Source organism: Strix aluco, chromosome 14 (assembly GCF_031877795.1).
Source record: "Strix aluco isolate bStrAlu1 chromosome 14, bStrAlu1.hap1, whole genome shotgun sequence".
NCBI lineage: Eukaryota > Metazoa > Chordata > Aves > Strigiformes > Strigidae > Strix > Strix aluco.
The window spans coordinates 1,800,517-1,823,879 of record NC_133944.1 but is presented as its reverse complement, the minus strand read 5'-3'; the positions used below and the strand labels follow the sequence as shown (position 1 = coordinate 1,823,879).

General features: G+C 53.5%; 1 protein-coding gene across 11 annotated transcripts in view; it reads right to left on the bottom strand.

The window, feature by feature from the left end:
* The window catches only part of ANKRD11 (ankyrin repeat domain containing 11), a 155,958-nt gene that overhangs the window by 1,334 nt on the left and 131,261 nt on the right, over positions 1 to 23,363 (bottom strand). For 10 of the 11 annotated variants that reach the window (XM_074839225.1, XM_074839229.1, XM_074839223.1 and 7 more), the window contains 8 exons: positions 14,899 to 15,069; positions 13,538 to 13,741; positions 11,549 to 11,691; positions 10,975 to 11,122; positions 3,469 to 10,193; positions 2,180 to 2,278; positions 1,929 to 2,072; positions 749 to 841 (listed from right to left, as the gene is read on the bottom strand). In XM_074839225.1, coding sequence (XP_074695326.1) covers positions 749 to 841; positions 1,929 to 2,072; positions 2,180 to 2,278; positions 3,469 to 10,193; positions 10,975 to 11,122; positions 11,549 to 11,691; positions 13,538 to 13,741; positions 14,899 to 15,069 — 7,727 coding nt within the window. Of the gene's footprint in view, positions 1 to 748; positions 842 to 1,928; positions 2,073 to 2,179; positions 2,279 to 3,468; positions 10,194 to 10,700; positions 10,901 to 10,974; positions 11,123 to 11,548; positions 11,692 to 13,537; positions 13,742 to 14,898; positions 15,070 to 23,363 lie in introns of those variants that run through there. The other variant, XM_074839234.1, reaches the window with a different exon arrangement.

Sequence of the window (23,363 nt, the reverse complement as noted above, 5' to 3'; positions counted from 1 at the left end):
AGGCTCCTGCTGCCCGTCCCACCCAGCAGAGGCAGGGGCCTGATGCCACATGCGCCCTGGCAGGAAGGAATCCCAGATTTGGGGTGTCTGCCGCATGCAGCTCCCGCAGGAATGGGGGGAAAACCCAAAAAGGGCCTCGTGGGGCGGCTCCTAAAGGCTCCCAAGCGCTCAGAGCACTGACCCCATGGGGCACGCAGGCCCCCGCAGCGTCCCTTGGCTGCCCGCAAGCGGGTTCCTGCCAACTCCCTCCCTGCCCCCAGCTGAAAGCATGCCTGGGTTTGCCCCCCCCGAGCTCTGCTCACCCCTCTGGGAAGTCACTGCCCAAGCTCCTGCCACCGTGAAGCTCGCCATCGGTTTTGAGCTGACTGCAGCACATGTTGGCTGGCGTAGAGCAGGCCCCGAGGGTTTAACTGACCGAGAAAGCGCCGTACCATACGGCATGAAGCAGGGCAACCGCCAGCCAGACAACCCTAAGCAGAACGTGTCGCCTTTTCCCTTTTTTTGGAAGTCCCAGAGGCAACTGCACTTCCCTGGTCCCCGCAGAGGCTCCCACCTCCCTGCCGTGTTGCTCACAGAAGCCTCCCCCATCACGTAACGCTGCCCAGACCACCGGCTCCCAGCAGATTTTTGGAAACCACAAAAGCAGCTTCCGGGCTACGGCAAAAGCTCGTAGGGGAAACCCTCCTGGCAGGAGGCTGGGCAGCAGCACGGCAGCTGCCTGCAGCACCGGGGCTGCCACACCGCTCACCTTCATTCGATCGTACTTGTCATCCACGTCTTGCAACCAGGAAATGAACTGTCGTGCGTTGAAACGATCTCTGACCGATTTGTTTTCGTCTCCCTAAGCAAAAGAGAGCAAAAGGGAATTCACACGGTATTTTTTTTTTTAACTTTCAGCAGTTACGGGTCTAACAGGCCATATCCAAACCCCTCTGAGGGCACACACTCATCAGAAAGGTGCCTGCGGGGAGGAAGAACAGAGCACGCTGCTCCCAGCTGCTCTTGCAGCCCTTTGCCTCAGCCTCAGAGACACACACACGTGCCTGCACTCCCCATTTTTGCTCGTTTTGCACAGAATCTGCCTGTGCCAGCCCGTCACAGCACCCGCACCCCTCCGTCTCCTTCAACTCACGCCCAAGATCATTAACATCTTCGCTGTAGAAGCGCAGACACTTTGCTGGGAAACGCCGAGGAATAAATCAAGGCTCCTGGATCAATACGGCGGGTCACTAATGAATTCCAGGACCCTGTGCAGGGACAGGCCCCCCCCGCAATGCAGCACCCTGCTGTGCCGGGCCGCTGCGGGCGCAGGCTGCCGAGGGGCTGGCAGGAGGGCTCGGGACCACCGCGGCCCCACGGCACCGGCTGCCAAAACCAGCCACGGTTCCCCCTTCTCCCCCTTCTCCAGCACAGAACGATGTGAAATGGAAGGAAGAAATGAGCAGTTCTTGCGGGCTGTGAGACAGTCTGGCTCTTTTAAAGCCACTCTCCAGACACAAATCAATTTAATGGCGCTCTCCCCTTCCTTCAACAGGAAAAGGTGTCCAGAGTGTAGTGAAATAAACCTTTCAACCCTGCAAATGATCCTGACTGAGAAGAAAGGTCCTGAGACTTGCTGATAAACCCGAGTCACCTCTGCTCCCGAAGAGACACGGCGCTCCTGGATGTATTTCCTTCCCCTGCGCGCACGTGGGGCGTCCCAGAACACACAACACCAGAAACCGAGTCGGATGAGGTAACCCGGGCATGCGCTGGGGAGGGCTCCTGTGGCACGTCCTGCGCCTGCGCACTGCGGTGGGCCCCCGAGCAGGGAGAGCATCCCTAACTCCTGCCTACAGCCCTCCTCCCTCCGGCCAGAAATGCTCCATCTCCCACGGGGTCTGGCACAGCACCTGAGACACTTCTTCACCACCCAGCCAGGCACTGACCTGATTTTCTAGAGGCATGTTATAGACCTCGGAGTCCAGCAGCATGGTGCAGGCACTGAAGGGCACAGCCTGGTTGGCAATAGTCCTTGCTGCCCGACAATGAACTCTCAAAATCTCCTGCTCGCAGGAGACGATGAGCTTCTCCTGAGGAAGAGCAAACGAAGCCGTGAGCCCGGCAGCCTCCATCTCCCTAGCAGAGGAAATCTGGGACCTCTCTCCCCTGCAGGAGTTTCCCCGGGGCGCTGCCTTACCCGCTCAATGCTGTGCTGGAGCCGCAGCTTCCCCCGGACGGCTTCCTGCTGCTTGAAGAGCTCCTTCAGAGGCTCCGCCAGCGAGGGCGGCGGGGCGATCTGCGGGCACACCACAGCCGAGGGTTAGAGCCAGTGACCACTTTGAGCTGCCAGCTGCCCCTGCCACGGGCCCGGGGTACAGCCACCTCACCGACACCCACCGCGGCCACGGGCTGGGAGCTGGTGCCACCCCCCGGGGTGCTGTGCGGAGCTCGCTGGAGGGAAAACCTGTTCCCTCCGCAGGCGGGAGGTGAGGGACAACGTCCTGCCAGTGCTCAGACCACAGCGAGGGGTGAGACAACAGGGAAGAGGTGCCCGGTGCTGAGAGATGAGCTCAGCCTGCAGAACCAGAGCTTAAATCACACTGCAAGGGCAGGTTGTGAAGGGGCCTGAGCGCCTCTGAGGAAGGGGACGATACTGCTGGAGCAATATCGGCAGGAGCGGCCCGGTCTGTGGCTCAGGAAGGGTGTCTGTGTCCTCATCTGTCCTGCACTCTCCTGGGGAGCAAAGCGCTCCTCGAGCACGGCCCGAGTCGCAGAGCAGAGGAGCGGGGGGCTCATGAATGAGCCGAGGCCAAAGCAACTCCCACACGGAGCACAACGCGGCAGAAATACCCGCAGAGCGGGGTGTTCCGCCCTGCCTGCGGCAGGGAGCGACGTCTGACGTGGCCGGTGGTAGCAACCCTCCTCCTCCGGGCTGCATCCCGGATTTACTGCCTGCAGCATTAAGTTTATTGATGCATTTGCATTAGCAGGTCCGTTCATGCAGCACAGCAGTGAAATGCAGGTCCCACTGCCGAGAAGCATGTGCTACTGGCAAGGCAAATAGCGGTGTCTGGGGAAAATGAAGGCAGGAGTTAAAAGCCACCTTTTTCCTCCAGTCTTCTAGGTTCATTACCCAATTACTATACTGCCTGTAAAAGCACTTTTGCCTTCCAGCCTCAAATCCAGTGGATTCATACAACCTTGCTCTAAAGCCTGAACAAATCTCAGGTTCCTAAGCACAGCCAAAGGTCTTTCTCTGCAAAAACACAGCATCTCAGAGGACGCATTTACCACGCAGTCATCCACTTACCGAGGCTCAGATCTGTCGTCACGAGCCTGTTCTAAAAGTAGGCTAAAGCCACGGCGGGGGTGCCGTCAGCATTGCAAGGGCGCTCGCGGTGCACGGGGGACAGTCTGGCTGTGCCCGTAGCAGCAAGGGAGGGGACAGTCCCTGATGCTGCGGTTTAAAGAGAGAAGGTGACTCACCACTGGAATATGGAGCTTGCTGAGAGGTTTGCCATCCAACAGGTACGAGCCTGTATAGGTGACATATTCAGCGTAGCACTGCGGAGCTTGGGGAGTAATATAGCAGAGGATTTTCCGCTTCTCTTCAATCTTTTTCCTGATCTGGAGGTACTCAAAGTAGGGGTTGGACCTGTCACTGTGATAAGGTTCAATGTCGTCCAGTTTTATAGCATCTACGATAGCTGCCAGTGTTTGCTGGATCATCTCCCTCGTCTGCTGGGTGGACGTGTTGATCTGCTGCTGCAGCTGCTGGTTGGAGCGCTGGAAGCGGCGCTTGCGCGGGTGCTGGGCCTGGGAATCGTCCTCCTCGGTGATGCGGCCTTTGGCACGGGTGGCGGGCGCAGAAACGGGAGGAAATTCCTTCTCAGAAGAGGCGGCGTTCTGCTTGTTTTGGTTGGCAAGCATCTGAGCCCGGTTCCTGGTAATCCGCTGAGGAATCTCTTCTATTTTGGGTGGTTTGGGAGCTTCTGCTACTGGTTTTTGTACCGGTTCAACGATTTCTGCTTGAGTGTTGCCCGGAGGCACATCGGCCTGGGAGGAAGGGGCCTGGCTCCCGCCGCGTGCCGCAGCACCCTCCTGCGAAACGCTGCCTTCAGCGGGCGGGGGACAGGTCTGGGGGCCGCTCTCTGCCCCCCCGCCAGAAGACGACAGGTCTTCGTGCCCGGCCTCCGCTTCTTTGCTCTCTGCCTGAGCGGACTCAGCCGGGGTCTGCTGGAAAATCTGCGCTTCCGAGTCCTCCGCTCCTTTTTCCTCAGCTACGTTCAGCACTTCCGAGGTGGCTTCTTGCGTGGCCGCTTCTGGTTTCTGCTCCTCTGCTTGGGGCTCCGTCTCGGCGGGCAGGACGGGGGCTGCCTGGCTGGCCGGCGGCTCCTCCGCCTCCGCCGACGCTATTACGGACGCGCTCGTTTTAATGATCCCGGCACTTGTTTCCGAAGCTGCCGCTGGGTTTTCTTCCACCGCCTCTGCCTCTGTCATCTCCGTCTCTGCGACATCCTTAGGTTGGAGCGGCAGCTCCGGTAGCGAGAAGGGGCCGAGGTCCAAGTCATCTTCTGCACTGGTGAAGGGATCAGGCCACGTCACCGCCTCCTCCGTATTTGCAGGCGCAGTGTTGTTGTTTTCCAAATAGTTGTTTTCTGGCGCGCTAACAACTTCTGCCTGAGGTTCTGCTGGCATACAGGGGGGCTCTGGAGGTATCTCAGGTGCTTCTTCTGGAAGAGGCTTGCAGTTGTTAAAGAACGTGTCTAACCTGGTAGGGGACATGTACGGAGCTTGATCTTCGGCATTTGCTATTTCTCCTGGAACTGCTTCCTCAGCATCCTCCTTGACCTCATCGAGCCCCGGTTCAGAGACAGACAGAGGGTAAGATATGGGAGAAACGGGGTAGGAAGTATCTGTGGGAATGAAGGCTACTGGTGGAGGATGAATTGGCTCTAGGGAACAGAGCGGAGGTTTAGGGGACTCGGAAAACCTCTGGGGAGATTTCATCAGAAGCTCCGAGCCCATGGACCAGCTGACAGAGTGCTCTGTGGGGTTACCCATCAGGCTGGGAGGGATGGCGGCCTCGGGGTTTCTGGAAGGAGGGTTATCCCAGTCTATATTGTTTTGTTCTGGCATACCCGAACTAAAATGGTTTTCTTCAATTGGTGGTAAATAGGTCGATTCAGGTGGCATAATGGAGGCGGTAGCTTGCTGCTCTTCCGTGGTATCCAAGGGCATGCCGAGGTCGGGGGGAAGAGCACTTTCCACAGAAGGAGCCAGCAGTTCATCTCTGTGCGAAGGGGAGGATTTTGCTTGTAAACCAGAAAAGACACTTTCGGGTGACTGGGCGACTCCGCTGACAGCTCCTGGCGCACAGTGCAAAGCTTCCACTTTTGGTGATGAAACCCCGTAATCTGGCGAATAATACCCGGGAGATAAACACTGGAACTTCTCAGCGGGAACAGAAGGAAGGGGAACTTTCTCCTCCATTAAATGCTGCACTGGGGAGTCATAATTTGACGATGCCGGGACACTTTGCTGTCTGAAAAATTTATCTCCGACACTGAATTCTTCTTCAGGTGCCCTTCTGATATCAACCGAGATGGAACGATAAAGGTTCGTGGAGGGGATGGTACGAGTCGGGGTCTGACTCGGATTCTCGGGGAGCCCGCCGGAAACGTTGGCGTATCTGTCGAAGAAGGATGGGGAACAGGCGTTCATGGACATGGTGGATATGGGCAGCGAGTGCTGTGAGTCCGCGCATTCAAACATCAGGTCCGTGTAGTCTTCGTTGCTGCACGAAGGAGTCCTGGGCGTCTGCATCACCTCCTCGTAGCTCGGACAAGAGACGACGGACGCCGGGGTCGGGACTCCGGTCGGGCGGTTCTGATCTGGCCTGGGAGAGGCCGGGAGGATCTCCTTCAGCTGAGGGCCCGTTATCCAGTCCTTGGAGTCTGTCCCAACCGCGGGCTGCGCCTTGTTTTCCGGTGACAGTATAGGAGTCAGCGGACCCAACTCTTTAAGTTTCTTGTCCTTGAGCTGAGTATCCAGCGTTAATGGCTTCTTCGTTGCCAGATCCAGACTTCTCTTGCGCACGTCTTCCGAGCTTTTCAGTTTGTCCTTTAATTTGGGGTCTCCGGACCTGTGCCTCATTTTCTCCATTTGCTTCATTCTCTCTTTGTGCCTTTTGTGGCGCTCCTCGATTTCCAGGTCTTTCTGGCTCAGCATCCTCTCAAAGCTGGTCATCATCAGATCACCATCTCCCAGAAGTTTCTCCCTTGGCCTGGCATCCTTCTTGCCGCTGTCTTTGGAAAGGGTTATTTTTTCATTCCCATTGCTGATTTTTATTGACTCCGATTTGTCTTTCTCTTGGTTCTCCTTGAGCTTCTCCTTCAGTTTGGTTTCACCGAATTTGAGGTTGTCCTCTTTTGATTTGTCTTTAAAGGTGGTAACTTGAGGACTGTCCTTGTCTTTAAGCGTTGACTTTGGCTCGTCTTTGTGATGTTTAAAGAAACCATCTGCATGTTTGTCTCTATGCTTTTCCTTTTCCTCCTTCCATTTTTCCTTGTGTTTATCTCGCTTCTTTTTCTCTTTAACTGTGCTGATGGTGCTGGAACCGTAAGTCTTCTCTTTTTCCGCCTTCTTTGACAGCTCTCTTTCAGAATCATTTTTATCTTTCTTTTCAGAAAATAAGTAATCAATGCTTTTCTCTGGTTCCTCATCAGGCTCTGCCTTCATGTTGTAGGAAGTGCTAAAAGCCTCCCCATCCACAGAGAAATCTTTTTCATAATGAGTGGAATCCTTTCTGCTGCTGGAGTCTTTGAATTCTTCTGTTTTTTCCTTTTTCTCCGTCTTCTCCTTTTTTGCTTTTTCCTTCTCGTGACTTTTCTTTGATGAGGATGAGGAATGTCTGTGTCTCTCCTTCTCCTTGAGTTTGTCCTGCAAGCAGGGTAAAGGGAGAGAGTCCTTAAACTTTTCTTCAGCAGCATCAGTCAGGGAGAGGTTAGAAGACTCAAAGAGGCTGGTCAGTCCCGGATCTTGTCCTCTATCTGTGAAGCTGTCAGAAGAGATCTCGCTGATCTTGTCATTGGAGTCATCTCTATAGTCGTTCAGAGCCTCCTCCTCCAACTTCTCCAGCAGGCTCTTCTCTGACTCCCCTCCTTTCGAAGACTTTTTCTCTTTGGAATGCTCTTTATCTGGCTTCTCCTTATGCTTGCTTTTCACCTTGTCATCATTGGCATGTTTCTTTTCAACCTTTTCTGGGAGCTTTTGCTTGTTTTTCTTCTCTTGAGTGGAATCTATGGACGTTCTGTCTTTCCTGTCCTTGTACTTCTCGGTAGAGTCTTTATCTTTCTTCTCTTTGTGTTTTTCAAAGGAACTCTTCTCTTTCTTCTCTTTTCCCCCTTCTGAAGTTCCTTTGTCCTTTTTCTTCTCCTTGGAGTCTTTATCTTTCTGCTTCTCTCCGGAATGTTGCCGGTCGGAGGAGTACTTGCGGTGCTTGTCGGGGTACAGCTCCTTCTCCGCGGCTGTGCTGTCGTCCTTCTCCTGCAGACTGTCCAGACGATGCATCTCGCTCCCAGTGGACTCGCTGACTTTGAACCCCGTCAAGCTGTAATCGTCCCTCTCGTCTTCGCTCTCATCGGTGAAGATGTCTGCAATGCTGTACCAGCTTTTCTCCTTGCCTTTCTTCTCATCCTTTTTCTCGGAGAAATCCTCTCGATCTGTGGAGAAGTTCTTCTCTTTCTTCTCTTTAACCTGGTCAAAAGAACTCTTCCTTTCTTTGTCTTTGCTGTGCAGGTCTTTGTACTTCTCTTTAGTTTCTTTTTTCTCTTTGAAACTCTTGTCCAGTTCTTTGTCTTTCAGGATTTTCTCAGGAGCGACTTTTTCATTTTTCTCCTTGTCGCCTTCTTTGGATTTTTCCTTGTATTTTTCTGGCTTCACCTTTTCTTTTTTTTCTTTATCGGGAGCATCTTTCTTCTCCTTTTCCTTCCCAGAATGGTGCCTCTCCCAGCTCTCCAGAGTTTTACCACTGAATTCGGGGTCAGACTTATCCTTGAAGAACGTTTCGCAGCCATATTCTTTAAAGTCATCTCGATAAGGCTCCTCCTGCTTCGCTTTGGTATCTTTTCGATCTTTAGAGCCGTCAGAGGAATCTTTCCTGTCTTTGTTGGTTTCACCTGTATCTTTTTCTTTCCTCTCCTTGACACTCTCTGCAGAATCCTTCCTTTTCTTATCCTTTTCAGGCAAATAACTAGGAGTACCTTTGTGTCTGTCTGTTTGGTCCTTTTTCTTCTCAGAGCTTTTGTCCACATAGTCCCTCTCTTTCTTCTTTAAGAAAGTGTCCTTTTCATTACGCTTCTCGTTGTATTCCTTCTTCTCTTTCGTTTTGTTTTCCTTTTTCTTGTCTTTAATTTCCTCTTTCACGGGTTCTATGATTAGTTTTGCCACGGTGTCATTCTTAATCTCCCTGAAATCTGTTACTGGAGAATCCCAGCTATCTTCACCTTTGAAATCGAAGGATGAATCAGAAGACAAGTCTGAAAACCACCTCTCCTGCTGATCATCCGAAAGGCTGAACTTCGTGTCCTCGCTTTCGGGAAATTGGTTTTTGTTATTAAACTCATCAAACCCAGACTCATCCCTGTACAGTTTTTCCTTTTTGCATTTTTCTTTCTCTTCCTTGAAGGATTTTTCCTTCTCTAGTTTAGAAACCTTCTCCTCCTTCAGCTCATTCTTCTTCTCAGATTTTGACTGCTTGTCCTTCGACTTCTTCTTTCTCTCCTCCTTGTGTATTCTCGGCTTCTCCTCTTTGGGAGACTTCTCCTTTACAGGTTTCTCTTTTTCTGATTTACTTAATCCTTCTCTGAAGGATTTGCTCATGTCTTTACTACCATCTTTGACTTTTCTTAATGATTTCTCCTCTTTCGAGGATTTTCCAGTCTCATCTTTAAACAACCACTCCTTCTCCTCTGCTTTACCTTTGGGGAGCTTTTCCTCCTTCTTACTGTGTTCTCGCTCATGCTTTAACACTTTCAATTTGTTTTCGACTGGATTTTCTGTCTCTACTATCAAGCCTTTCTCAGGCTTTTGTTTAGAGTCCTCAAACTCAAAAGAAAATGTTTTGATTATTTTAATGTCTTGGCTAATGGGACACTGCCCCTTCTCCTTGTTTTTATGTTTGTGTTTTGTTTTATGCTTTTTAACAACCTTCCCCTCCTTGTCCAGCTTTGGAATTGCTCCATCCACATTGCTATGGAATGAATTCTTTTTCTCAGAAACAGTGTTGTGTGGGGTGTTTTTCTTTTTGTGCTCTGGTTTCTTCCTGACTGGCTTTAGCGACTCTAAGCTCGAGTCCTCGGACGAGTAGTCTGACTCGCTCGTCAGCCTCGTCCTGGTGGAGTCCGATAGGGAACTGACATCTGACCAAGCTGGAGAAGATATGGTTTTCCAATTGTCCGTCCTCCAGTGCTTGGAGTGCTGTTCTGTAAGATTGGGATTATGTTTCTGGGATGCTAAACTCCCGTGAGAAGAGGTTGATGAGGCAGACAGAGAGTTAAACAAGGAGGATTCCTTTAGCACTAGCCTGGAGTCCTTTACACAGCTAGAGCTCTGAAGAGAGTCTCTATCATCCTCCTCACTCTCCACGTTTTCACTCTCTGATTCAGAGGAACAAAATTTGTCATTTTTTTTGCCAAACCGAACCTCTTTGCTTTTCGTCTCCTTCTTCCGCTTCTTTTTTACTTTGTTTTTCTCCTTCTGCGGCTTTGTGCTGGCGGGCTCTCGAATCTTGCTGCTGGGCAATATCGAGTGGGTCGAAAGTCGCAGCTTCTCCCCCGTCCCCACAGCAACGCTGGTCTCCTCCTCGTCCGAGCTGTCCGACAGGATGCGGTGGGCAGCTTTCTTTGGTGTAATTGTGTTATTTTTAGTATAAGTTTTCACTTCCATTTTGGGTATGGAAATGAAACTGTTTGCTTTAGTCTCTTTTCTGTAATCCTTTTTCAGCAAATGTTTGTCATCGACTGGCGGGACCCGGTCCTGCTCATCGTCCTCATCAAATTCATACTCATCTTTCACCGGGGTGATGGTTTTGGGGGGCTCCTGGGCCTTGGGCTTGTGCTTCAAACCCTTCTCAAACTCTGAGTCTGTGTTATTGCCATCAACAGAGCTGGAGGGAGCGAAGGAAGGGGCATCCTCCTCTTCTGAGGTCTCTGCAGAGAGAGAAGAACAACGCGTTAAGGGCTGCGAGGGGCTTCGGGGAGGGGGCACCACCAGTCTGCTGCGGACGTGAACCCCAGCCAACGGCCCTGCCGCCCTTTTGCCTCACCCAGCCTTTGCTAAGTTTGCAGCTGAAGGCTCGAAATGCCAGCTTGGGAGATCTTTTAGGAAGGAAGAGCTATCCAGTCTCAAACCTGCACGGGGTGTTCCTCAAAACAATATCCTGGCTGTAGCAAGAGAAGTTTTTAACAGGGTTATGATTGCACATAGCGTAGGTCAAGACTCCCCGTAAGTCTTGGAATTCTAATTAGCACTAATGAAAACCTGCAGCGTTTCCCACCTGGCACAGCCGCAACCTGAAACGTCAGCACTGGTAGAGCCGAGCGCCCATGGCCTCCGACCGGGGAGGGGGGGGAACACACGACGTGCACACAAAGCTCCTCCTCTCCGCGCACAAGCGGGAACGTTACCCACGTTTCAAAGGTAAGATATCCATTTACCTGCAAGCGGCTTCCAATCCTACATCTCGACTGCACCAGGCAAGGGATCTCAACGTAGGCTTCCAGGGCAAACAGCTAGAGCTCCCGGAGCTAAGGGCTGGTAGTTATGTTGTCTGAATTGGGGTTACAGCTACAGATGGACTCCTGACCGTGGCAGCAGCGTGCAGATATTCTGACAAGAGTCTAACTTCACTGTCCTCTTAACGTCTCTGTATTAACAGACAGCTGCAGGCCACAACCATCACTCCCATGTTCCCATAAAGGTCAATCTCACCTGTTGAGCTCTCTTCGCTAGAGGGGTACGTGGTCTTTCCCAGGAGCAGATTCACCATGGTGGGGGAGTTAGCTACTTTTAAAGGTGTCTCGCCCTTCCTGTTGCTTTGATGAGGATTCCCTCCGTAATGTAACAACAATTTCACCACCTGAAAACAGAAATTGAGACTTGAAGATGCTTGTGATGTTTCGATTCCAGGTTTTTTGGGCAACTTTCATACATAACTAAAAGGGGGATGTCCTCAGGACATGCCTTATGGTACTAACAGTCACCGATAGGAAAGGAGTCAAAGAACAGCAACATGAACAGCAGAAAAGAAGGGACAAGAACAAGACACGAAGCCATGCTCCCTCCCCCTGGCTCAGAAGAAGAATGAACTATCCCTCTGCACAGGGAAACACCGAGTAAAACACTCAGTAGCGCTGGGGAAGGGGAATTCTTGCCTGCTACGTGACTATCTGCAGAAAATGACAATAAAACAAGCAGAACCTCTGTATTTGCACAGTTGGCTGCTTGAAGCACAAGGGGAAAAAAAGTCATTAAAAACACAGCTATGAAATCCGCAGGGACCAACCTTGAAGTGCCCGTTATTGGCCGCATCGTGCAGCGGGGTGTCGTCATCCAACCCCTTGGTGTTGACTTCGGCGCCCGCAGCGAGCAACTGCTTTGCAACATCGTAGTAACCCCGGTTGCATGCCTCGTGCAACGCCGTCCAGCCTGCGGGCAGAGAGACGCTCAGAACACGGACATCACCTTCGTGAAGGGGTTGGAGACAGTGAAGATTAACCTCCGCCCACAGACGCTGCAGGTGCCGGTGTGGCGGGGGCCTTGTTTGCCAGGCTCCCCGTGGCACAGCGGGAAGAAACCTGCAGCTCTGCCTTGCTACTCCGACCAGGCGGTTGTTACACCAGCCCTGCTTTTCCCTCCGCTCACGCAATGTGCTACAGCCAGAGCATCTGCCACAACAGGCACAGCTCCGGGAAATGGAAAGGTGAAGTTTTATGTGGGAAATTAAGAAAATTGCTAGTGCCGTGTGGAAGTCAGGTCTCAAATCCTTTCCCTTTCCAACTCCTCTGTAAGGGCAACGTTGCTGCCCAGATTGGGACTGAGCTCTGAACTGCAGACATAGCTCTGAAACATCCCCCACACAGACCTCACAAATATTTTCTGTGTGCTCTCCAAAGCAAGCAGCCATGCCGCCGCAAAACAGGCCCCCGGCTTGGGGAGAAACCAAACAGCAGGTCTCCAGAGTAACAGCGGCTCTAGTTCTCAAACAAACCTCCGAAGAAGACAGAATGAAGTATTTTATCACGTTCAAACAGACTATTTTTAAGCAGAAACTGTTTTGAAGTTTCCCAGCAAACGTGCGTGTTTCCTTTGGTGTTTTGCTGATAGCGTCGTGGGAGCTCACTCCGTTACCTTCACTTGGAGCATTAAAAAGAGGCACCTGTGACCAGAATTAATCACAACTGATAGTTCAGTCTAGCACTGATATTAATCATACAGGCGGAGGAACACGCATACCTATTTATAGCCCCAAAATCGTGTGAAGAGAACAGCAAAGAGCAAAGTCAAGCTCTCGGACGTGCTGGAAGAAAGGCTGCCTCACGCTAACTCAGCCCCTCCGCTGGTGGGGGTGTGTGTGAACAGCACCGTTCAGCACCTCGCAGCCACCTTCTCGCCACAGGACTCGGGGCTGTTCCCATCCCAGGCTTGGCCGCAGCCCCACACCCAGGTCCCTTCCCCATTCCCAGCACCAGAAGCAGGAGCTTGGCGGTGCTGCTGAGGAGCAGGAGGAGGAAGAGGAGGTGCTACTCCTGAGCTGAGGCTCAGGCTGGTCCTTTAATGTGGATGCCGGCTGGCACCGCTGGGAGCCTGACCTTGCCCTTCCCACTCACGCTGCTCCCCATCAGCAGCACCCCGACGTTTGGTACTTAAAAACAACCTCCAGAACGCTGCAGGCATCAGCCATTCAACCCTGGAGCAACGATTTTACAAACCCCCTCTTTTCAATATTTTTGTGCCCATCATTTCTTATATTTTAAGTAAAAAAAAAGAGCTAAACCAGCCCACCTCCCTTTGCAAATCCCCCTCCAGACTTCCAGGAGGGCACCCATGTGGAAGGGCACAGGAAAAGGGAGCAGAGGGGCCTGGTCACAGTTGCAGAGCGTGGAGCCCCGGCAGCACCAGGGACTGTCACGGCTCAAAAGCCCAGGCCTGTGTCACCGCCCCGAGCGGGAGCACGATCAGAGCAGACAGGACAGCCTGGGAATTCAGCTCCCAAACCCCAGCAAGGGAACTGATGCTTTGCAGGGATTTATTATTTTGACAAATATGTAGGTTTTGTTGGGGTTTGTTTTTGTTTTTAAAAGGACAGCAAGACATTTTCCTTCCCAAAGAGCAAAATCATTATTTCAGTTCATCCTCTCTTTACAAGCAGCAAACCCATGTTATAAAGAAACCACCTTCTCTGGTGGGAGCCGTTCTCAGAGGTGGAACGTGCAGCCGGGGGAACAGGTACGGACCGTGGGCTGCCCCGCAGCGCTGCCAGCGGGCTGGTTACCTGCGAAGTCTTTCACATTGACATCTGCACCCTCGATGATGAGCTCCTTGATGCGCCGGGCATCTCCTCGGATGGCAGCTCGATGCAGCCGAGTCTCTCCTCGCTCGTTTCTCTTATTTACTTTATCTTTGGTTTTGGAGGCAGAGTTAGGAGTTCCCTTCTGACAAACTGTAGACTGAGAGGGATGCTTTGGTGTTGTGTCGACTGCATGGAGGAGAGAAAGAGAGTCAAGAACCGCCGTTCAAAGGAAGGCCTGGACCCTTAGAGGGAGCTCGTGCAACGCGTTTCATCTCGCCTCTCCCCAAAACGCTCAACCTCTGAAGTCGGTGTGAAGACAGAGGAAAGCCTGTGTGTGTACAATGCAGATATTAATTGCAGGCTGCCAAAGCCCGCTGGAGAGAACTGCAGCCCTCGCAAGGACTGTAGGCAATCCCATGATTTAGGAGCAAACAATGCAGCTCCTTACCCTAAAACCTCATTTCCTAAGGGACGTGGCCTTTTACCAAGTACATGTGAGGTCTGACAGCCTTGGGAGGAGACTGCACATTTCCTGGGAGAACATCTGAATGCTCTCAAGACTACACAGCTTTCTGCCTTTTTTTTTTTTTTCTTTCCCTCCCAAGTAACAGCATCATAAGCAGCTAGATTGGTGTCAAGAACAACAAAATACGTGGCTAAAAGCTGCAACGTCTGCGTGTAGGATGCAGATGTGTGCGTACAGATAGCACAGTGCCTCTACAAATCCTGGGGGGTCATGTATGCAACAGATAAAAATTATTAAAATATAAAATCCGTGGTAAACACGTTCCAGCTGCTCCTCAGTTCAAGTTACAGTTGCAGTGGTTACACATCTTATCCCTCTCCACAAGAAGAAACATTAAAAAACCCACAGAGGATGATATTTTAACTTTATTCCCAACGCTCCTTTACTGGTTTAGCCTGAGAGGCCAGCGGAGAACACGAAGCTCTGACATGGAGGAGGCTCCTGTGGAACCAAAGCTCTAGTTAAGCAGCCAGGGCAGGCTCAGTGCTGGCCTGGATTTGGCCCGTGGGACATCTGCTGCTGCTGCTTTAGCCTGGAAGAAGGACGGGCAGCCGCAGCCACGTCTGAACTCCCATCCCCGTAGTCACCTGCAGAGCCCCGTGGGAGCATGAGAGTTGGGAAACCCCATGGAGCAGCACAGCAGCCCCCCTGCACCCCCGGGGGTGGCAGCTCATCTCTGCTGCCGGCGAGGAGCTACCTGAGCCCCCCGGTGACCCTGGGGCCAGGTGCCGAGAAGCTCAAGTATTCAGGAGCCTCTCGCTGCAAGCTCACAGCCATCTGCCCGCACCTCTGAGCAAAATCACCCTCCAGATCTCACCTGGGCTGTTCGCAGACTCTTCCGCTGTCATCTGCATAAGGAGAGCGACTTGCTGGCGCTCGGAGAGCGGGTAGCCTGCCCGGATCCCCGAAAGGCCCATTCCGAAGAGCAAGCCAGGCTTTCTGGTGGCGGGCTCCTTTTTAATCCTCTTCCGCTCTGGACCCTGCTTTTCTGCGACGCAAGGAAACACAAACACAAGCCGTGAACGTCGCTGAAAACCACGTGCGTTTCTGAGCAAAGTCCTAACAGCTCTCCAACTCCGTTTCCGTATCTCACAAACTGAAAAGCCTATGGTGAAGGACGCGTCCCTGCGGCGGCAGCACTGGTACCTGGAGCAGCTGCCCAGGCTCACGCCACTGCGATGGCAGCCGGGACACACACCGCTCCTGCTGTCCAGCAGCTCCTCCGACAGCCTCTCCCGGCACAGGTTTCCACCAGCTCTCCCCCCGCCGTCAAAGAGCAGCACAGGAGGGAGGGAGCGGGTCCTTCGCGGGGCTGCTGCCGGTACCGTACCTTCCATCTTGCTTCTAGGAGCCTCCATCTCATGCCATGGTGCTTCGAGGAGCTTACGCAGCCTTACACCACCACAGCATGGACTGAACTGGAGGCATCTAAAAGCATCAACAAAGAGTGCTAAGGGGCTGACAGCTCAGAAACGCTGCCATCTTACCCCCTCATCATCATCATCATCGTCAAGCCAAGGACTCTGCAGCCAAACAGGTTGCCCTGGGGAGCACGGGGCTGGCCCTCTCCTTCTCCCAGCCTAGCGCAGAGCACCCGCCTGCAGTCAGGCTACCTCTACTCCTGCATCCCTCTGAAATAATCCCAGAGGAACGAGGGGAGGAAGAAACCCCTGTGCCTGGCTTGTCATCCCCCACTTCCCAGCCTGATGATCAGTCTCCTAAATCCTCCCCACTCCAAAGGCAGCTCCTGAGCAGGAGCTGAGGGCAACCACCTCCGAGGCCGGTACTGCTGCTGGCACGCCATGTGCACAAGGACGGGACAGGGACAACCCCCCCCTCTCCCTGCTCCCAGCTGCCAGCAGATGAGAACTGGGCCCTGCCCAGCCTTGGACAACTTGCTGACCGCCTCTGCTGCCCAGCCCAGCTCACACACCGAACCTCTGCGAGCAGCCTGGCTCTATGGCTTTTCTTAAGTATTTTTCCAGTTTGCTTTATGCAAGTATTGATCCTTTTCCCACGCAAGGAGAGTCAGCAGCCCTTCCTCTGCGCTTCTGGGCTGGCTGGTGAAAGCACAAACCCTGCCGCACGCTTCCCGGCGCAGCCACGCCAGAGTCCCACTGCGGGGATGGTGCTCAGTGAACAAAGTTTCAAGGTGCCAGTTCAGGAAACAAAAATTAAGTTTCCTTTCACGGAGCCAGCCAAGCAAGAGAGACAGAATATCTATCTGCAGAGCAGCATGGCAATTCCTTGCCAGCAGCCAAGCTGCATCCCTCCTACCAGGCAACTGTCCTAAACCCACAAAGAAGCATAAGGAAGATACGGTGCGTGCGAGCGGAAAATCCAACTTTGCTCACGTCTATTTCTAAGCACTGATACAGTTTGTTTATACCGAGGCTCACTGCAGGGCTCCCGCTGCGGGCAGAGGGCCAGTAACGACATTCTTAACAGCCGCAGCTATAAAAGTTATCAAACGCAGGTGAGTGGCTCCTTGCCCTCACATCACATGCTCCAACGCCAGTTCAAATCAAAGCCGGTTCGATGCTGCTCGAGAAACCTGAGCAGTAAAACACCTCGCTGCTTCCCTGACGTCATGAAAAGACCGTGCGCAGACGAGCTGCTCAGAACCTCCCGCGTAAACAGAAACTGTTCTCAAACTGATGGCGCTTGATTTGCAAGAGAGCAAATCCCACCCATGACTCTGAAGCACAAAGTTAAAATCTTTTTAACGAAAAGGAGTTTTGACTCACGTGGCCACCAGCCCGCGGGTCCTGGCAGGCTCAGCCCCAGCAGGGGCTGGTACTCACCAGGATGCTGCCAGAAGACGCAGAGGAATCGCGGGGGTTATTTATCACAGCAACCCTGCAAGTACCTGCTCCCCCCAAAGAGGAACGCCGCGACCTGGAGCACTTTCACGTGGGCTGACTACACTGCCGATATGATACACCGAGTCTTCCAGCGAGATAGCATAGGCAAGGGCTCTCTTCTACTCAAATGTCTGACTGTAAACATGCTTATTATTTTCCTGAAGATATTTTTGAGAATCCCAGAAAGCGTTAGTGGATGATACAAGGAGGTTTGCAAACAAGTAAATGTCTGATAACGCTCTCCAAGAAACAAGGCTTCAACTCCCAGCACCCAGGGAGGGGAAACCCCACCAAGCAACCACCCAGCGTCTGCCCAGTCCCCAGCTCCAGTGTCCCTGAAACTGGGAGTCAAAAGCGTGTGGGGGATGTAGAGGTCTGAGAGGATTTGCAACGGATCACACAGACGCAGGCTTCACGGACTAACGGACCAGCTGCATCCAGGCCCTTTCCTCCCACCACCCCCGTGCCAGGGCTGCGGCCGGCAGCCGGGGAAAGGCAAATCCTGCAACCTCTAAACCCAGCTCTGCTCATCCAGTCCTATTTGTCATTTTGTCAAATTTGATGCGGGTCACCAGCAGGACAGAGCCTCCGCGCAAAGCCCGGCAGGTCAGGCGAAACCGCCAGCGGCCGGGTTTAAACTCAATCACCGGGCTCCACGCCGAAGCGCAGGTTTCCTCGTTCATTCACCAAACTGCCAGCAGAGGAAAAGTCTCCGGCAGATGAGGGCAGCAGCGTGTGGGGACGTCTCCACCGCTCCAGCTCGATTCATGCCGCCTGCATCTCCCGTACTCTCAGCTGACGAGCAGGCAGCTCCAAAAACCTTTTCCCTGCACCCTACACAAAGGTGCCACCCTCTGCTGCTCTCCCACTGCCAAGGTCTCACCCAGAGCAGAGGACTTCCATCGACCCCCTGCCCCTGGGGTCCTGAACATTGAAGAAATAACAGCTCCGTACCAGGGAACCTCTCCAAGCAGACAGCACAGGCCACCCCTCTTCAAATACAAGCTCTGGAAACATGTCTGTGCATCAGAGAAAAATCTTGGTCTAATTTTCCAAAGCCACATTTTGGTCACCCAGGCAGTCGTAACAGATGATGAAATCAGATCACTGAAAAGTGGATAGTTTTTTAATGGTTTAAAGGAAAATTAAACTCAACGTGCTTATGGTAAGAAAACACGTTAGCCCGGGCAGTTCCAGGAGCCACACCGCTGAGCAGCGCGTCCCGCCAGGAACACTGGCTCCGAGCACAGGGCTACTTGATCTGCACATGTGGCACCTTCCTGCTCCTCGTTAGGCTCTGGAGCTGCTGTTCAAAGCAGGCTTGTTAAACCCCTTTGGCCAGGCCTGGCTTCTCCACACGCCTCAGCTCAGCAGGCAGCTCCGGGCCGTATCCAGCTGGGCCGCAAAGCAAGGAACAAAGATGCTCGAGGGTGTCGCACCTTGGACGGTGCCACCAGGCAGCGCCTTCGAAGTCCAAGTGATGCACAAGGGTTGTACGTGGGAGAGGGCTGCTCCGTGCGTGTGGAGCCACAATTAGAATGGGAACATTTTCATTAATATTACTCGGCTGCTGCAGGTTGTCAGCATGAGCCTGTGATTTGCCAAAATTGATTACCAAGTTCAACCGAACCCCCTAAACTCCTATTAATTCTGCAGTCACAGAAATCTCCTCCTCCACAGAACATTTAATGTTAAAAAGCATGTGATCAACAAGATAAAAATAAATTGGAAAGCGACTGCCGCGTTCTGGCTTGCTGTGGTGAGGCAGCCGAGGACTCGGGCTCGCGTGTGCTTCCCTGCGGGCAGGTGGCATCGCCCGGCGCCGCACGGGTCCCTGGAGTGGGAAGATCCCACCTAGTCCTGCTCACAGGCTGCGTGAGCGCTGCGTTTCGCTCCTCCCTGCCTCCTCCTGCCCTGCAGGAAAGGGATTTCTCCCTCCGGTGCCGGGGCCTCGCTCACCCATTCCCCCAAGGCCTCCTGGCTGGAAGGCAGCAGCCAAACGCAGCACTACCCCCGCTGCAATTAGCTGCTTGTCCGCCAGCTGCTGCAGCGCAGAGGTTAATCCCACTTCTTTAAGCGTTCGGGGGGAAGTAGGTCGCTGGCTGTGCTTCCTGCACCGGTTGCATAAGGAGCAGGGCAGGGCTGAGCTGTGCCCAGCACCCAAGGGCTCCCGGCAACACGGAGGGACAGCAGGAGCAAGGCCCCTAAGCCGGTCTGAACCGTGAGTGGGAAGGATGGAGAAAGCTGCTCCGAGCACTTCCCGGCCTCGGCCTCAGCAGAAGCTCCCGGCAGGGTCCTGCTCGGCCTCGCGTGAGCAAAGCGGGGAAGGCTCTGGGCTTCAGAGCTGCAAATACGTTTTATTTTGATCTGGAAGACTTGGAATCCAGTTTTCAGCAGGTTGAAAAGGGGCACCTGCATGAAGATCTCCGCTCAACGGCATCGAGTGCCACCGGCTCTGGCAGGCTGCTCCTTCTCCTCTAATGAAATGCTTTTCTGTAACGCCTTGCAGCAACACGGAGCAAATTAAAAGAAACACAGTGCATAAATACCTCAGCAAACAGGAATAAAGATTATTTTACACTCAGAAAAAGGGTGTTTTACTCTCAAACAAGGCTGTACGCACGCCGGTCCCTGCATGGAAGCACAAAGCCCAGAGGTACAAGGGGGTGGGCAGGCAAGGACCCCCTGGCCACGGTCATCTCCCTGCTTTGGGGCTGGACCCGGCCCGCGGGTCCCGGCGGGAAGGAAGAGCACAGCGACCCAGCGACGCGCTCTGCGCCCGCCCGGGGATGAGCCACACCTCCATTCTGCTATTTTTAAAGCGGCTCGTTTGCTGTTCGCTTCAGCCTTCTGCAAAGCTACAGAGCAAAGCTTCAGCCGTGGTTTAATTTGGGGATCCTGCTCGGCTCTTCCTTCACGCTGACGCCAGCAGGAACCGCGTGCCCAAGCTTAAAGGGGAAAGCAGGATCCGAGCAGCGCCGCGGCTGCCAAGCACCGCCGGGAACTGCTTCTCCTTCCTTTCATCACACTAAACCCGAGGGGCTCGCGAAAGGCAGAGCAGGAGCAGGTTCCCAGGACAAAGGGGTTGGAGCATCAGCCCACGGCGGGTTCTCGTGCCCGAATTAGACTCCAGGTCATGCGATGCTCATGCTGCTGCAACGGGGAGCACAAATCCGGGGCTGCTGGAAGCCCCTTGGAGGTCCCAGAGCAGAGGCTGCTTTGCAGAGGCGTTCAGCACTGTCGGGCCGGCTCTGAGGGCAGGGCAGCACCACGCTGGCCCAACCGCCGGCCCTAGCCCACCAGGAGAGAGGAGAGAGGTAGGGAAGGACAGAGAAAAGGGCAGCGATGGAAAAATCCGCCAGAGATATCTCTGTGAGATGCCGGCGGGTCGTGGGGACGGGAGCTCCAAGCCCAGCTCCTCGCTCCCCACGAACGCATCATACCCTGTAATGCAAAAAGCATCTGTTTAAACTGCTCCGACATGACAACACACGCATGTAAGGTGGGACCCTGAGGAAAAATACCATTTCCAAATAAGCGGCTCGCGCTGAACATCTCAGCGCTGCATGGAGAAACCGACTGTTGGCTTGCCGACGGGTTGGGATTTTCAACAGTTTATTTGCCGAGCAAGCACACAAACAAAAGATCAATAAGAATAAATTAGAACGGCACAGGCAGCCATAGAGTCTGCATTGCACCCCCGAGAGACCGCACAAGCCTCTGCTTTCCCCATCCACAGCCTAGCATGCGTAAGAGCGCCTCATTTTCACTGCAGAAGTTGTAGGGCATAAACGTTTTGGAGCATGTCAGCTCAAACCAGGGGAAAAACGGGTTTAACCTGAGCACGGGCAGCCCAGAGCCCCAGTGCACGGATGCTTACATGGGCTCGCAGGGCATCTGCAGACGTGGACCGGCGCATGCTGAAGTCGACGAGTCAGAAGGTTTACAGTGTGATATAACCACGTCCCAAGGTTCCGTGGGCACCTCAGAATTTGAGGACAAGTGCACAGGACGGTGCCGAAGGGGAGGCTTCGAGGCGGGCAGGGGCGCAGGGAGGACGGCAGCAGCAGGTTAAGCGCAGCGGCGGCGCAGAATGGGAAGAAGCGGCGCAACGGCACGGGCAGATAAACAAGAGAGGGCAGCAGGGGAGCAGGACAGAAGCCAAGCGAACGCAAGGCAGGGTGAGCATGGCTGGCGTGAGTGCACGGAGACCACTGTAAAGCAGAGGAACACAGAGCTCAGGCTGGGGGGGCTGCACCCCAGGGCCAGCACAGGGAGGAAGCACGCCCGGCACCAGGAGCTCATGGCCACACTGCAGAGCCTACAGGATGGGGACAGAGAGGGGAGATACGTCTGGCTAATCGGCCAAATGAAAGCCAAAAAGGAGGAGGAAAAAGGAGAGGAAAAACTGTAGCAGGGTCTGCTTTGGCAGAACGGCGAGGAAGGCGCCCTGAGCCGCTCCCATACAGCGGTGAGCTGTTTCCTCATCTGAAGGATGAAGAGGGTCCAGAGCCACAGACTCATCCTGAAAGGACAGCGGAGACATCAGCTTTGGAGCTCAGGAGGGGAGGAGAGGTGCCGGCAGGAGGAACAAGCCTGTTTATAACCACAGCAAGTCACTGTGTGTCCTCACTGCTCACCCCGGCGACAGAGGACCCCGCGGGCCCTGACCCCGGAGGTTGCAGTATTTCTAAAAGCATAATTTGGCTAGAGAGGTTTCATGCTGTGTGATGGCCTGCGATCCAAATACAGGCGTTTTCCCTAGACTTGTAGGACAGACCGCACAGTTGTGCAGAAATGTGTAAACGCAGCTTCTCACCAGAGTGGCCACTGGCTAACAAACTGCTGTGAGAGGAGAGGCTCTTATCAGAAACAACAATCTCCATGTTAAACGCAAATAATTCCGACAGAGACCAATTTTCAGGTCCAGACCTTTCATTTCCCATAAAACAGAAAGAGCCGGGGGAGGAAGGCTCCACACAGCCGCCCGGCCAGCCCTCCCCTCCCGGGAGCTGGGCGCAGGACACTCTGCAGACAGCGCTGATAAAAGCTCTTGTATTAAGGAAAAAGCCATCATTGATACGATTTTTGGTTCACAGAGACACAGCACACTGCAACCTCTCACTCTGCATGTTAAGGAGGTGAGGCGGGGGGAGGAGGGAGATTTATGGCAGCTCCCGTCATAAAACGACCTGCTTTTCCGCACAGCACTTCCCAGATGGCTGATGCACACGGGGAGTTTCTAAGGGTGATCTGAAGGCTGGTGTTTGCCAGTCTATCCACACTGTACCGGCATTATGGAGCCCAGCTAGAAACGGAGAAGCTCTGACATTCACTCTCTCCCTGGTTGCTAGGTGAGAACAGTTTCTTGACTATTTTAGTAAAAGGACTGAAATTATACAAGCAAAGAAAGACCCAATGCAGCACAGCCCATTAGAGTCCCCCAGCTGCACACATCAGACCAAAGCCAGCGACAGAGAACGCGCACAAATAGCAGTTTCGTACGCAGATGCATTTTTTAATAAGCCAGCAATTTGCTTCTCACGGATTCCCTCGCCAGCCTCGCAACTTGTGACTAACGAGCCCGTTCCCATGCAATGTCCCTCCAAACACTCGCAGGCATTAGGCAACCCAGCAGCCGGCTGCGGGAGAGGACGATGGTTTTGGTCATCCGATTCATCAAGTGTTTTCTAACCTAGTAATTAGCGTCACAAAACATACTTGGGGGATTAGAAGGAGGCTGAGAAGCAGCAGAAGTTTGAAGCTCGGAGGCCAGCTCTTGCTGACCCTACTCACACTAACCCTGGTCCACCAGCAGCACGGTGGCTCAGCCCTCCGGAGCCAGGGAAAGGTCGGTGTGCACAGATCAGCTCCCAGAGCTGGCGGAGGTCTTGTCTCTCCCCCTCTTCCCCAAAAAGTAAAACCCTCCTGGGCCAAGATGGAGCCTCGGGGCGAGCGCTCAGGTGCTCTGCAGAGGGGCACAGCACTCACGGCAGCGGTAGCTGCGCCGGGGTACGGCTCCCAGCTAAATAAATATATCATGGGGTCTAAATAAATCGGGATTGCAACACAAAACCTCAGAAACCTGCTGCCTGGTTGGGAAGGGAGCTCGGGGTGGGGGCAAGGAAGCTGCCAGCCGTCCCAAGTCAGGGAGCCGGATGGATGGACGCTGCCCTGGCCCTGCGCACACCTACTTTATTATTCAAGAACTTAAAAGCATGATACTGCTTTGTTTTGGGTTTTGGTTTTTTTTGTTTTTTGGGGTTTTTTTTAAGCAGGAGAGAGAAACAGCTTAAGGACTTCTACATTCCAGCTGTGGGGCCTGCCGGGCTCTCAGGCCACATTTTCCATTTTCCCTCCGCAGCCACCTCTCCCCAAGCCGTGATGGCCATCACATGCCAGGAGACCACAGCAGATG